Source organism: Ctenopharyngodon idella, chromosome 3 (genome assembly GCF_019924925.1).
Source record: "Ctenopharyngodon idella isolate HZGC_01 chromosome 3, HZGC01, whole genome shotgun sequence".
NCBI classification, from domain to species: Eukaryota; Metazoa; Chordata; class Actinopteri; order Cypriniformes; family Xenocyprididae; genus Ctenopharyngodon; species Ctenopharyngodon idella.
In genome coordinates, this window is record NC_067222.1 from 35,828,763 (window position 1) to 35,844,666 (window position 15,904).

Below are 15,904 nucleotides of genomic sequence, written 5' to 3' on the forward strand. Positions count from 1 at the left end.
TTTTGTATTTTGTATGTTCTTTCAAGCAATTTAAAATTATTTTAATACCATCAGTTTACTACAAACTGTGGTCTACAGATGGCAGCAGTGTGCTTAGCATATATGACAAAATTCTACAGGTAATGAGTTTTTCATTCTATTTCATTTTGTTTTTATTTTGTTCTTGCTCAGAGCTAAAATATGAATGAGTATACCGCTATATGTATTGCTGTATAAAATGTGTGTATGTATGCCTTTAAGAACGCGATCATATATCAAGTTTGATTGTTAAACACATGTGGAAAACGTGGTTTTAACCTACAAGTTAGGTCTTTCTTTATTATTTTATTGGTTTATGAAAGTTAAGTCCCGCTCTGACCTACGTGTTGTGTAATGTGACTGGTTGTTTTCTGGGGGAGACGAGAGGGAAGATTGCAGAGGTGTCAAGTAACGAAGTACAAATACTTCGTTACCTTACTTAAGTAGAAATTTTGGGTATCTATACTTCACAGGAGTAATTATTTTTCAGCCGACTTTTTACTTCTACTCCTTACATTTTAAAAATAGCCTCGTTAAGTAGTTTTGAAACCAGTACTTTTACACTTTTACTTGAGTGAAAAGCTTGAGTTAATACTTCAACTTCTACAGAAGTCTTTTTAAACCCTAGTATCTATACTTCTACCTGAGTAATGAGTGTGAATACTTTTGACACCAGTGGAAGATTGACAACTGCAGCCGATCGGAAAGATAAGCGGACAGATTGCAGTAAAGATAAGGAGTTGTTTAATAGATTATTCATCGTATTAATACCTCGAATTGTGTATATTATCTTGATTTAGACACACAGGTTTGGAGTTTGTGTTATTTGTTGGTAACTGAGTTCTCCATGTATGTTCGCTCAACATCGCGGACTTTCGTCATTCGTTAGCTGGACCCATCGTTAATACAGACCGTGTTTCAAGTTATTCTACAGACAAAAAGACTATATTCACGCACTTTATTGGCGGTTTGTTGATCTGTGCAAGGACAACATAGTTCCTAGTTAACGTGAGAGTTCGCTGGCTGCAAGTGAGGAGTCTGTGGTTCGTCTTCAGACAGCGTGCAGCCGTGCACAGGAGGAAGATTTCCCGGAAATTTCTACAGTGCAGCAGAGTCACTGGTTATTTCACAACAGAATTCAGGTACCTTTGTGTGAGTTTTGTTTTTCCCGCTCAGGAGAGTGAAGAGGCCAGTTTGCTATTTCTAAGGCCACCACGTACTCCAGCAACGTCTCAGGCCTGCAACGGGGTGTGTAGTGAATGACTGGTGTGTGTGTGTGTGTGTGTGTGGGCCCACAGCATTTCCTATTGATTTATATGGATATTCAGTGCACTTAAAAACTGTGATGTTTTTTTTTTTTTTTTTCAGAGTGACTTTTTGATACTCCTATTTTGTCCATTCATCTCAAGTGAGTGTGACAGAGACAAATTCATTCATTTTATCACCTGAAGTATTGCATTATTGGTGTGATATTGTTAAATGGTGATTTAATAGAGATGTGATTGTGTGAATTACTCACATCCTGAACCATTTGTCTATTTGAGATCATTTTAACCCTTTTTATTGTTTAATTAAAGTCTTTACATTTTGTTACGTTCACAAGAGTTTTATTCATTCTAAAAGTTTATTCATAAGTGAAATATAGATTTTATTATAAATAATTTTCTAAAGGAGAAGTAATTCATTGTGACATCAGAGGGGCCTAACTTCAACATCGGTAGGCATGTAGTAATTGAATCTGGTGCACTGCCCTACTTAATTAACATAAAGACAGGTAGGGGGCGCTACATGACATTACCAGAGAAGAAGATTGTACAGGGAGAACAGTTAAAAACTATGCGCTGTTTCACATGCCAACACAATGTGTCTGTCTTTACTTGTGCGTCAACAATAGAGTACCTCAGGGATTACGTGTTTTTGTAGGCCAACCCGGAAGTTAGCGGCGCACAGGTTCCCTCGATCGAAAGCCTATGCATTTTTCCCATAGACTTTCGCAAAAAATAAGCTCTGTGTTTAACAAAGGGTTATGACACTTACACGTTTTGTCTATCAAGATAATCTTTACAAGTTAACACAACATTTATACATTTTGAAGCCTAAATAAAGTCGTCAGATATAAAAAGCTAACAGTAGGTTATAAACGGACTACAGCACACCATGGTCGCGGATCAACGTCACCACCACCAAGCTTCCTCAAACTTTATTTAGAAAACAACTTTATTTAAAAACATAATCGCTGATTATGATCTGCGCTGTGTATGAATACTTATCCACTTTTTCATGAGAAATGCTGTCCAAATGTCCTGTTTGTCATGATGACGTCTAAAGTCCCCGCCAAAGGAAGTAGTCCATTTTAGCAATTTGTTAGCAACCGCCATTTTTAAGACACAACAAAGGTTTAAAAAATCACAAGCGGGTTATAACTGGTGTGTTTTATGTCATAGATCAAAACGTAAAAAATATTTAGAGGCTTTGTTTACCACAAACCTTATTTCAGGCGATTTAGCAAAAACCCATTCAAAAAAACCCATAGACTTTATGGCGATGGAACCGTAAGTCCTAAAATGCTAACTCGCTTCCGGGTTTTGCCTACAAAAACACGTCATCCCTGATGTATTCTATTGTTCTCTAACACAAATAAAACAGAAAAAACTACAAATTCAACAAAGTTACATGTCAATAAAATGTTGAAGAGTTAAAGATTTTTAAATGATTTAAAATACAATGTAGAATGCTTATTAATTTGAATCTAAAATGTAGCAAATTATTATTTTCATTTTTAAAGTCTTATTTCTTCATGTTCTTACACTTTTCTGTACTTACAGTAACTTTTCCAACCACTGAATGCACAGACATTTAATCTTTGTTCTCTTGATAATTTTTATGAACTTTATAAAATCTTACTGACTACATATAAGTAAATCTACAGCTGGGTTATATAGGCCTATATATGGTTATCAGTGTATAAAATGACCTGTAAGATTCAAGTATTCCAGAGAGCTGTATAATAAACTGATGCAATGTTTTCAAAATCTTACAAAGACTTTAAATCTTGGCCTGCCTGGACTTAGGGATTATTTTACCAAATATTTTTTTTTAAATATATTTTAACAATGGTCTTTTGCAGTCTTTGTCATTTTAACAGGATTCTTTAATGTTTTAATTAAGATCAGGCAATAGTTTGAAGTATTTCTAGTTCAAATCCGAACATACAGACAGTTGGGAGATGAGTCAGCAGGATGTGGGAAAGAAAAAAGCTGCCAGATTTCTCAAAAATGAAACCATGGTCTTGCAACAAAAGTCTTGAACCTATATTTTTCCAACAATGGTGAAAAGCATTTTGATTTAACCAAAGTTGCACATGCAACTTCTCACATGCCACAGAAAGACAAGAACATTTTTTTTAGGATGAAATGAGGAAAAATGCTTTAATGTAGGCTGGAATTACAGTTGGTTACATCACATTCAGTGCTGAGGTCAACTGAAAATATTCAGTGATGCAACAGCAGCTAAAACATTATAAGTGTATTGTCTAACTACATATATAATGAAATATAAATATTCATTCATTCATTTGATAAAGTGGATATAAATAACCCTTTGAGGAGAATCCTATCCGATCTAATCAAATCAATTTCATTTTTATAACACAGTAAATTTAAATAATGTGTTAGTCTTAATGTAAATGTTAAATATAGCTAGGAATCTAAAAAAGAACTTCATATAATATCGATTATGGTTAGTGTAATTAAATGTACTCCACTTTGGAAAAATAACTGCCAATGCTGAAAACATATTTTCTTTTCTAGCTTCTGTTTTATACTGGTGGTTTTCCAGGGCAAAGGGTGCACAATTAAGGCTGTAAGTGGCAAGAAAACAATCTCATCCTGTTTAGTCTTCATTGCCAACTAAAATGCAGGACACTGGATTCAGTATTATGGGCTTTCTGGGTGCAATGAACAGCAAAATGCCCATTTTCACAGAAAGTATTTCTCACATGGGCACATTTTATGTGGTAAAATAATTCTAAAAATATGACAATGTGTCTTTTTCCTTGTGAGATCTTGGTTTAAACTTCAGTGTGATGGGAAACTTCGGCTGAAACATAACATTCAGCTCTAGAGGGATCTGAAAAAATAAGAAAAATAATAATTAATATTTCAAGAAGCAAAGCATAGTCTGACATACCTCATGTATAAGAACTCTGATGACAATCAAAGTACCAACCTGTGTCTCTTTACATGTTTCCACAGTGAAGTTCTGAAGAAGCTTCACAACAAGCAGTTTCATGATCATTAGGGCAAATCTCATTCCAATGCAATTCCGAGGCCCGAGTCCAAAAGGCATGAAAGCGTACTGGTTAATCTCTGATTTACTCTCTGGGCTGAACCTGCAGAGAAATATTAGAGAGACTTTCAGATGATCAATTGTAGTTTCTAGATTAAATCTGGCATGTGGTTCAGTAAACTGCATAAAATCACCTCTACGGCCTGAACTCATCAGGAGAATCCCAGAGCTGCGGGTCCCGACATAAAACATACGTAGGAATTCCAACCAGAGTGTCTTTTGGTATTGTCACGCCATTGATCTCCACAGTCTTCTTACAGACCCTTTCTAAGCGTGGGGCAGTGGGAAGGAGACGCATTGATTCGTTGATGGCCATTTCCAAGTAATCCATTTTCATCAATGCATCGTATGTGATGGGAGTCTAAAAAAAAACAAAACAAGATATGTCCAATGTACAGTGGATCCAGAAAGTTACAGCCTTATTCCAAAAGGGATTAAATTCATTATTTTCCTCAAAATTCTACAAACAATACCCCATAATGACGTGAAAGAAGTTTGTTTCAAATCTTGGCAAATTTTTTAAAATAAAAAACGAAAAATCATATGTACATAAGTATTCACAGCCTTTGCTCAATCCTTTGTTGAAGCACCTTTGGCACCAATTACAGCCTCGAGTCTTTTTGAGTATGATGCTAGAAGCTTGGCACACCTATTTTTGGGCAGTTTCTCCCATTCTTCTTTGCAGGACCTCTCAAGCTCCATCAGGTTGGATGGGGAGTGTCGGTGCACACTCAAGGACATTCACAGTTGTACCACAGCCACTCCTTTGTTATCTTGGCTGTGTGTTTAAGGTCGTTGTCCTGTTGGAAGATAAATCTTCGCCACAGTCTGAGGTCCAGAGTGCTCTGGAGCAGGTTTTCATCAAGGATGTCTCTGTACATTGCTGCATTCATCTTTCCCTCGATCCTGACAAGTCTCCAAGTTCCCGTCGCTGAAAAACATCCCCACAGCATATGATGCTGCCACCACCATGCTTCACTGTAGGGATGGTATTGACCAGGTGATGAGCGGTGCCTGGTTTCCTCCAGACATGACGCTTGCTATTCAGGCCAAAGTGTTCAATCTTTGTTTCATCAGACCAGAGAATTTTGTTTCTCATGGTCTGAGAGTCCTCCAGGCAGGCTCTCATGTGCCTTTTACTGAGAAGTGGCTTCCATCTGGTCACTCTACCATACAGGCTTGATTGGTTGAGTGCTGCAGAGATGGTTGTTCTTCTGGAAGGTTCTCCTGTCTCCACAGAGAAATGCTGGAGCTCTGTCAGAGTGACCATCAGGTTCTTGGTCACCTCTCTGACTAAGGCCCTTCTCCCCTGATCGCTCAGTTTGGCCGGGCAGCCCGCTCTAGGAAGAGTCCTGGTGGTTCCAAACTTCTTCCATTTACGGATGATGGAGGCCAGTGTGCTCATTGGGACCTTCGATGCTGCAGAATTTTTTCACAATATCACCCTGTTTGGAATTTGTTTTCTGTTTTGCACCATTTCCTGCCAGTCTGTCATCATAGTTATACATTTCAATTCACTAACTTGCAATTCGAGTCAATATCAGTTATTTTGGATATACTGTATATTAGGTACAGTACATGGCAAATTTTCTCAAGAAAAAAAATCTCAACTAATGCTGTAAAATATACATGGGAATCAGTTGGTTATTGAAGGTTAAAATGAACTGATTTGTATACAAACTTAAATTACACTTAAGGAAATTTTTATAATAATAAAGGTGTAATAGGCCTGTTAACTTTAAATTTATTTCTACTCCAATTCGTTTTTTGAAATATAAACATTTAAATAGTGGCTATTAACTTGACGGATTTATTCAAACATGCATTATAGGCTATTGAAGAACATTAAAAAATAATGTTAATATGGTGTATATATTTAGCTAAATGCTCCTCTCTAGAGTTCATTTTTCTAGCTGACTAACGAGTTTATGGTTACTGAATATATTTGTTCTGAGGTAAATGTGACAGCTTGTAAACAATGTCACGTAACTTAACGTCTTTCCGCGGTTGAAACACTGATTAAGCGATTATACGAGACATGATATGGATTTCGTTAAGTTGTAGTATATCTTTTATCATACCTTGAGATGTTCATTCATGTTTATTTCGCGCTGTAACTGGTAACTTAAAGCGGAGGAGAGGATCAGTTCACGTGCGCATCAGGCTGACGCTTCTCTTGAACTGCTGCTGCGATCTGTCACGATCACATTAAAGTGCGCCAAAACGGTATTTATGTTTTTTTTATTCCGAGGTAAAATAGGCAAAATATGAAACTTGAGACTTTGAGAAATATGAGACTTTGTTTCATGTCAAAAGCAACAAACCACAAATCATATTTTGTGATTTATTATACGTATCCTCGCGCTTTTTAAGTGGGTATACGGAAATCCTTGAACATTCAGTGGGTATACGGCGTATTCCTGCGTATCACGTAGACTACACCACTGGCTACACTGACTTAACCTGCTGTAAAGAGAGAAATGATGATGAGCACGAGCAGCAGAGCAGCTGATATGAGTGAGCATGCGCGGCGTACACGAACGAACGTACACGGCCTGTCACCGTTCTCGTTCTCGAGTCAAGAATCGGTTGCAACGGTTTTCGGATCACCAGTACACAACCGAGAACCGTGAAAAACCTTCTTTCGGACATGTCCGATTTGAGAACCGATGAACTGATGATACTGCGCATGCGTGTAATTTTTCAAGAGAACGAAAAGTACATTAGTCAAGTTTTGTTGAACATCGGAAAGTGTGATAACATAAAACATACTGGAAATATTTATGACTTAATTCAAAATACAAAAAGTTTATTGTGCTTTTCCAAATACACCATAACAGATTAATAACATACAAAATACTGTACATAGCCTACTGTACATAATAAACTACATGCCAACATGAACATAATATTTTGTACACAGATCAATTAATGTAGTTCTACAAAATTATTTTTCTATATTAATGTTATTTAAAACGCAATATAGTAAAAGTTGTGCAGTTGTGCTTTCAAGTTATTTTTTTTAAAGATTGGAAACAATTAATTGTTTGTAAAACGATCAAACTAAACATTTATTTGTTTCATAAATAATCCATGTACAGCTTATTTAATTTCTAAACAAGGTGATATAAAGAAAAAAAATCACGTAATCAAACTACAGCGAGCAAACAAGCGACACCTTTTGAATCGCTCTCGCGGTTCTCGAATCTCAATCTCGTTCTCGAGTAGAATCGGTTGCAGCGGTTTTCGGATCACCAGTACACAACCGAGAACCGCTTCTTTCGGACGTGTCCGATTTGAGAACCGATGAGCTGATGATACTGCGCATGCGTGATTCAGCGTGTGATCTAAAGCTACAGAACAGTAATGACTGTCACAGCACCAGTTAACTAGGACAACTGATGCTATGAGAGGACTCGAATGAGGGGCCAATCTGCATGGCGAAACGTAAGTTTATGTAATTACAAATAAATTGTAATGTAAGGGGATCATGGTTTCTGCACTGATGAAGACTGATTTATTCACTTTATTCAACTGTAAAACTTCGTTTGCACATCTCTACCTGTATATGGATGCTTTAGATGCTAAATTAAATGGTAAGAAACGTTTCAGATTATGATGTTTTAGTTGACTGATGTTATGATTACTGACTTTATATATTTGAATGTGTTAAGTGTTTTTTCATCCCGTAAAAGAACCGGTGAACCGTTTTTTTCAACCGGTTTATTGAATCGAACTGTCCGAAAGAACCGGTTCGCGGAAAAGAACCGAACTTCCCATCACTATTCTGTTGCACAATAACATAAATGGGTCATTTCATTGCATTTTAACAGTTTATAGTGACATCCATTGGCCAAAAAGAGAAATTACTTTAGACTCCGAGAAACTGAGTTGAGTCTGATTCTCATTTTATATACAGCATCATGTATGATCACATGATTCTATAACATCCCTGATTTATCAAAAAATGCATGGTTTAAATATTATCAAACAAACATATTCAACAACATATTTAACAAACCCAAAAACATAGCCTAGGCTAAAAATAAAATTCATAGCAACTCATAGAACATGTTGTATTGACATTAAATTTGATGAACTCTGGATATTAGAATACTCTCTACAACATATTAAAAATGTGACTATAACACATATGCAATGCATATGCAACAACAAATAGGCTAACAAAAAACTGAATAAGAGGAACATTTAAAGGGTTAGTTCACCCAAAAATTTAATTTGTCATTTATTACTCACCTTCACGTCGTTCCACACCCGTAAGACCTTCATTCATCTTCAGAACACAAATTAAGATATTTTTGATAAAATCTGATGGCTCAGGATCAGTGGTTCAGAGTGCCCAAGTCACGTGATTTCAGTAAACGAGGCTTTGTTACGTCATAAGTGTTTCGAAATTTCAATGGTTAGTGTGACTTTGGCAGTTTGATACATGCTCTGAACCAGTGATTCAAAACAAAAGATTCGTAAAGCTTCGAAGCTTCATGAAGCAGTGTTTTGAAATCACCCATCACTAGATATTGTTGAATAAAGTCACTATTTTGTTATTTTTGGCACTTTATAATATTAAGGTTAAACCACTGTACTCACATGAACTGTTTTAAATATGTTTTTAGTAGCTTTCTGGGCACTGAAAAAGGAAATTATCTTGCTGGCAATGCAGGCCTCACTTTATCAAAAATATCTTAATTTGTCTTCCGAAGACAAACAAAGGTCTTACGGGTGTGGAACGACATGAGGGTGAGTAATTAATGACAGAACTTTCATTTTTGGGTGAACTAACCCTTTAATTACTCACCCTCATGTCGTTCCAAACCCGCAAGACTTCATCTTCGAAACACAAATGAAGAGGTAACACTTTACAATAGGGTTCATTAATTAACTACATTAGTTAACATGAACTAATAATGAACTACACTTATACAGCATTTATTTATCTTGGTTAATGTTAATTTTAAAATTTACTAATACATTATTAAAATCTTGTTAACATTAGTTAATGCACTGTGAACTAACATGAACAAACAATGAACAACATTTTCATTAACATTAATGAAGATTAGTAAATACAGTAACAAATGTATTGCTCATGGTTAGTTGATGCTAGTTAATACATTAACTAATGATTAACTAATGAACCTTATTGTAAAGTGTTACCAATGAAGGTCTTTTTGATGAAATCTGAGAGCTTTCTGCCCCTCCATTGACAGCAACGCAATTGAAACTTTGACACTTCAAAAAGTTCATTAAGAGATCACAAAACTAATCCATATGAACTGAGTGGTGTAGTCCAAATTTTCTGAAGAGACATGATCACTTTATATGATGAACAGATTTAATTTAGGCTTTTATTCACATATAAACATTAATCAGCGAACATAAACAGAAGCTCAACTGAACCTGCTTGACGTGCGGGAACAAATGCTGCATTCTTGCCATTGCGTAATACAATGTTAAATTCGGAGCTGTTCATGTCCTCGGTATGGGAATTTTACATATGAATATTTGCTTTTAAGTTGAAATCACGTAATTGCGGTAATTACGACATGGCGTAAAAGTACCTAAACCTCCTCCGGAAGCTTAAATGTGCTGCGTGACACACAAGAATGTCAAGCGAACATGCTTGAGCTTCTGTTTATTGTAACTGATGTGTGCGTTGATGAATATTTATATGCACACTAATTTCTGTTTTCTAAAAAGTTCTTTAAACATGTAAATTATAAAATATACAGTGAATGTAAATTTAATAAATATGAGTAGAATTAGTGAAGGTTTAAGGTGGCCCAGTTTATCTAGCACATTCAGCCAAAGTGGGCCAGAAATATTTAACCACCAAGAAAAAAAAAAAATTCAAAACAATTTTTTTTTTTTGCATTTAATCCATGGTAACTGCAGTAACAAATATTACAAGTGCTGTCACAATAATATTTATTATAATTTGAGCAACTTATAAGTTAGAAATGAAGATCTTTTTCCTTTCACCATGTGGGAGTCCTCCTTTGAGGTGTGTCCACAGCCACCAGTGTTATATTACATCAGCCAAAACTATTATATTTAAACTATTATCATTTAAAGAAACAGTGTCCCTTTAAATAAAGACATGTATATGTGTGTGTGTAAAATATTAAGAAAATATGAAGAATTATAACCACGTAAATATTATAATGCATATTCAATCTTATTATTGTTTTTCCTTGTGAGATCTTGGAATAAACTTCAGTGTGATGGGAACCTTTGGCTGAAAAACAACATTCAGCTCCAGAGGGATCTGAAAAAAAAAAAGAGAAAAAGAATAATTAATTAATTTAAGAAGCAAAGCATAGTCTGACATACCTCATGTATGCATGTTACTCTAAATTATGACAGTCAAAGTACCAACCTGTGTCTCTTTACATGTTTCCACAGTGAAGTTCTGAAGAAGCTTCACAACAAGCAGTTTCATGATCATTAGGGCAAATCTCATTCCAATGCAATTCCGAGGCCCGAGTCCAAAAGGCATGAAAGCGTACTGGTTAATCTCTGATTTACTCTCTGGGCTGAACCTGCAGAGAAATATTAGAGTGACTTAGCAATTCTAGCTTATCAGTTTAGCAATGCTAACCTCTAGCGTAAATCTGGCATGTGGTTCAGTAAACTGCATGAATCACATGCTATAAGATTCATATGTGAGAAAAACTGAAGTGAGAAAAATTGTGGCTGTGAAAAAAATGTTCACATCAGAATTACATCACCTCTCCGGCCTGAACTCATCGGGAGAATCCCAGAGCTGTGGGTCACGACATAAAACATATGTAGGAATTCCAACCAGAGTGTCTTTTGGTATTGTCACGCCATTGATCTCCACAGTCTTCTTACAGACCCTCTCTAAGCGTGGGGCAGTGGGAAGGAGACGCATTGATTCGTTGATGGCCATTTCCAAGTAATCCATTTTCATCAATGCATCGTATGTGATGGGAGTCTGAAAAAAACAAAAAACAAGACATGTCCAATACATATGGTTTAACTCTAAATTTGCTTCAGATTCTTTACACAAAATCTGTGAATAGAGCAGAAGCCGGTGCGCTCACATCAGGAGGGAAGTTTGTGTCAATCTCCTCAACCAGCTTTTCCAGGCAGTCTGGATTAGTCGCAAGATTATAGAGGAGGAAAGTGAGAGTGGTGCTTGTAGTCTCATAACCTCCGAGGATGAAAACAAGGGACTGTGAGAGAATCTCATGATCTGTTAGTCCTGTCAGATTCACAAGACAGCATATTTGAAAACAAGTCACATCTCTGATGGTCATGTGCATTTGAATGTGTAAATTCTGCGCTGTCTCTCAAACCTTTTGCTGGCTGGTCACTTGTATCGTTTTTAGCTTGATCATCAGGTATTTGATTCTGGATCATCAGCTTGAGAAAATCTACTCGACCCTGATTAAAAACACAGTGGCATCACCATCACTGCCAGATCTAAACAACAGTGAGAGTGACTGTATACTCTTAAAAATAAAGATTCTTGACTTTGATTCATAGAATTTATTCATTTCCACTGCACAAAAGGTTTTTTATAGTGGAAAATTTTTTTTTTAGATTTTTTTTTTTTTTTTTAAATATAATGCTAAGAAAAAATTTGTTCTTTTAAGAACTGTTTCACTGAAAGGAACACCCAATGAACCCAATAACACCCTACTGGAACCTTTAATTTTTAGAGTGTAGTTGAAAAGTGAAATACTGACATACATCTGATTCCTTGTGCTCGTCCTTAATCTTTCTCAGGACACTGTAGAAAAAATCCATAGACGACTTCGAAAAAAGAGTTATACCCAGTTTGCTCAAAAGAATTGCAAAAGAGGGAAACATAACTGAAAAAAGAAAATTCATTTATTATTTGTTTCTCTCGTCATTAGCTCTTTTCATTTTTCATGATTATTATACAAACAATGACATACGTATTAGCAAAAAGAGAGGACTGAAGACATTAAACTGGACAAACTTCTTGATGTTAATAACGAAAGGATCATCCGGGTTGTTTATGGAGTCGATGTCAACGCTAAAGGAGGAGCTGGTGACGACATCCAAACTATATGGAGCGACAACTCTGGAATAAAAATAGTGTTGTTTTCTTAGTAAAATATATTAGAGATCACTTGCAGATCATTACATGTGGTTTTCATTTATATACATAAACCAACTACAAAATTTTTTTTAATGATATCCTGAAATTGACAATTATGCACTTTATTTAAAGACAGATGTAACATACTCTTTTGTTTTAACTGGCTGCTCATGGTCTCGCTTCTGCATGTTTTTAATAAAACGATCTGCATGTGTCACAGCTATGGGAAATATCTGAAACATATTTAAAGTGTTAGTTATGCAAGTGTCATGTGAGCAACAAGAATATAATTTTAAAAAAATGAATTGGGCTTTGCTCAACTCTATTTTAATCTCTAAACCACTAATTGATTTTACTGTTCTCTAAAGAAGAAGTAGAGAATATTGGGACAAGACTCCAATATATGATAAAGCTCATATTATGAGCCTGCACTATACCTCCTTCAGTCGTCCGCTTGTGAAATACGGGGAGAGTGAATTGCGGATTCTCTTCCATTTCTCATCTCTAACCATAATAATACCGTCACCAAAGGGGCCAGCCAGGTCTACTTTTCTAATCTGTAGAAAATTATGACCTTTACTGGATCTTCAACTGTCTTTGAACTGCCACAACAATTTTATTGTGCAAAATTGTGTTTGTGAGGTTACCCTTCTGTTAGTGAAGTTAGAATAACATTCTTTCACCAAAACGGTTTTGATAATTTCCAGATCAGTGACCATTAATATTGGGAGTCTTCCATCATAAATCCTGAACAATGAAAGGAATATTGATCTGTTTGTATTCATGGTGATCTAGGCAAATAATAAAATAGCATATGATGTAGTTTTAACCAATTATTTTGTAGTTTCTTAATTTATATTCAAATTTAAATAGATGTCATTTATTGAGTCAAATTACATTGCATCCCCCTGTAAAGATGTATATAGCTGGAATGACAAATATTACACAAAAATAAGAATTAGTATTATCAATTTGATGTAACACATTCTTTCAACACAGTAAATGTATAACTGAGACTCACCCCCAAACTTTTCCATACTTCTTAGCACACTCCATATCAAAATTACACAAACCCTAAAATACATTTGCATAGAATTAATCATTGAAAGGGAGTCTTATTGCTCCAATATTATTTGAATACACATTCCTATATTATTCTAAAGCAGTTACATAATGAATTACTCACTTTAGTGTATGAGAGAAGTGTGCCAACGAAAGGCCAAGGTCTTGGTCCTGGAATTCCCAGTTTTTTGAAAAACCCATGTGGCCAAACACCGTAACTAAAGTGTGATAAATTATACAGTTATCAAACAAACTTCAAACAAATACTAATTAAAATAAGACAAGTTAGATATAGATATAGATTTGGATGACCAGATTTTTTTAACCCTCAACCTGGGACAGGAAGGAAGCATTTCATTTTTTCTTTTTTTTTTTTTTTTAATGGTTATCACCATTTTAACCACATTTAGATTTCTGTTGTATGCTGAAGTACATACTAGTCTTTCAATTAATATGTTGTTTTAAAGCTGTATAAAATCATCTGAGGCTGAGCTATCACTGCTATAAATTCCAATTACACATTTATATGTAATTTACAGCAGAAGACTTTAAGACACTTTTCGACAAATAATTTAACACAAAATACTTATGATGAAAACTAAAATGAAATGCAACTCTGTAAATATCATAACATTCAAGTGATTTTATCAAGTCATTTACAAGATGGCAAGTCGTAATTATGACAACAGATGGTGATCTACCTTTTCTACAGAAGATTCAGCAAGAATTTTTAACTCTACTTCTACAAAATGATGAATAAAGAATGCGCACGAGCAGTGTTTTTACTTTTTTATTATTAAACTTATGAAGGTTCTGTAAATTTAATTGTTCCATATTCTATTATAATTGTACAGTACTATCGCATTTTTACATGCAACTTAGCTAGCTTTATCTTAGCTAAGTTAGTCTAGCTTAACTAGACTTTCAACCAGCATAACAAAAAATTTCTGTAGAGAATAGCCTTTTGCAACTTTAATACAATGACAAACACTTTATATTCAGTAAATCTGAATTAAAAAACACTTTTACTAAACTTATATTAAAGAAAATAGCCTGCTCAGCTCACAGTTTACCCTTACGGAACAAAAATATACTACAAAATATAATGCGATAAATTACATAATACATTTCCATATATGGAAAACTAGTGTTTATATTTTTCAATAAAGACAAAAAGTAGCATTACATGTAATATTCATAAAGTTTCATACTTTATTGTGTAAGTATGTTACACATACATGTCCCCATATAAATGTGAATGTATGTAAACACATATATACACACACATTCATGGAATCAATCAGTGGTTAGAACAAATGTCTAGTTCCCAGCATGCTGTAATGTTTAATGTTCTATTATTTTGGAATTTAAAAGGTTTTGTAGTATGTCTGAGTTTTTGGTGTTACCATTGTGCTGAAGAGTACAGCCTTTGGTTAGGCTGATCATTGGCCAAAAAACATTAAGTATTGGCTGTGCTCTTTGCAGCACAGTGATAGTCTCTTAGCTAAATTTAGTACATGCAAGTGTGCTATAGTTAGCTAGCTTGAAAATATAAAACATTTATAATGCAAATATAAGAAATGTATTACATAATACATTTCTCAATATATGTGTGTTTAAACTGCATGAGTAAATATGTCAGCAATATATTACACATGTATCTGATCACATATACATCTATACATAATGAAGTGTATTAGCCTACTGGATATAAAATTACATACATTATGATTCAATATATGAAAATTTCTCATTATTCAATAGATTGTTATATATTTACACAATATATTATTTTGTATCTTTATATCATTTAATATATTGATCACTCATATATAGGGAAATATATTTTCTTTGCACAATGGTACAGAAATCAGTACGCGCGTTTTCTTTTAAACGCGTAGCAGTGAGGGCGCGCGAGACTGGTGCATTGCGAGCTCTGAGGTCGCAGACGTTTTAATAATCTACAAAGACGAGTATCAGAAAATCAACCTGAAGTTGCAGTGACACAGAACTGCAAACGATACCAGAGACATTTTCCTTTGATGATTCAACGTCAACGGAAAAAGTTAGCGATCCTCGCTGAAATCGGGACAGTTGTCGGTACACATCTCGTGAACAAGGACATCCCTAATATACATTAGAACTATAACACAGAATAAAGCCTATACGAATGTTTGCATTAACCCTTTATTAAATACTCACATAAACAGGAGAGTTATGACCAGAACCACCAGGGTCCAGGTCACAGACAGAGATGAAAGGTCAATCATTATAAGTCAGCTGTATTCTTCAGTCTCCTCAGCTCCAGAGGAAGTCCTAATGCACACAGATACTGTTGCTTTTGTTTTTATTCACGTCAGACGG

The 15,904-nt window shown here is 35.1% G+C and overlaps 1 protein-coding gene across 7 annotated transcripts; it reads right to left on the minus strand.

The window, feature by feature from the left end:
- Nucleotides 1–4,007: 4,007 nt before the first annotated feature.
- LOC127508534 (cytochrome P450 3A27-like) lies at nt 4,008–15,897 on the minus strand. 7 transcript variants are annotated; one of them, XM_051886579.1, is made up of 13 exons: nt 15,743–15,894; nt 13,665–13,758; nt 13,500–13,552; nt 13,126–13,225; nt 12,916–13,035; nt 12,626–12,711; nt 12,312–12,460; nt 12,103–12,224; nt 11,706–11,793; nt 11,451–11,611; nt 11,115–11,341; nt 10,763–10,925; nt 4,008–4,146 (listed from the first exon to the last, which is right to left on the minus strand). In XM_051886579.1, exons 1-13 carry the CDS (start codon nt 15,808–15,810, stop codon nt 4,045–4,047), a joined length of 1,533 nt encoding a protein of 510 aa, XP_051742539.1. In that variant the 5' UTR covers nt 15,811–15,894; the 3' UTR covers nt 4,008–4,044. The 7 variants fall into 7 exon arrangements, with proteins under 7 accessions (XP_051742539.1, XP_051742541.1, XP_051742540.1 ...); XM_051886580.1 differs by lacking the exon at nt 10,763–10,925 and adding an exon at nt 4,246–4,408 and having other exon boundaries at nt 4,030–4,146; nt 15,743–15,897; XM_051886582.1 differs by lacking the exon at nt 4,008–4,146 and adding an exon at nt 10,237–10,651 and having other exon boundaries at nt 15,743–15,892.
- Between the last annotated feature and the right edge of the window lie 7 nt (nt 15,898–15,904).

What these genes read in the sequence shown, in the direction of transcription:
- LOC127508534 (XM_051886579.1), bottom strand. Translation starts at nt 15,810, where the DNA reads ATGATTGACCTTTCATCTCTGTCTGTGACCTGGACCCTGGTGGTTCTG. An exon ending in CAGCCAGTTAAAACAAAAGA is followed by an intron (nt 12,461 to 12,625) that starts GTATGTTACATC and finishes TTTTTATTCCAG; the next exon opens with AGTTGTCGCTCCATATAGTT. An exon ending in ACGAGCACAAGGAATCAGAT is followed by an intron (nt 11,794 to 12,102) that starts GTATGTCAGTAT and finishes GTTTTTAATCAG; the next exon opens with GGTCGAGTAGATTTTCTCAA.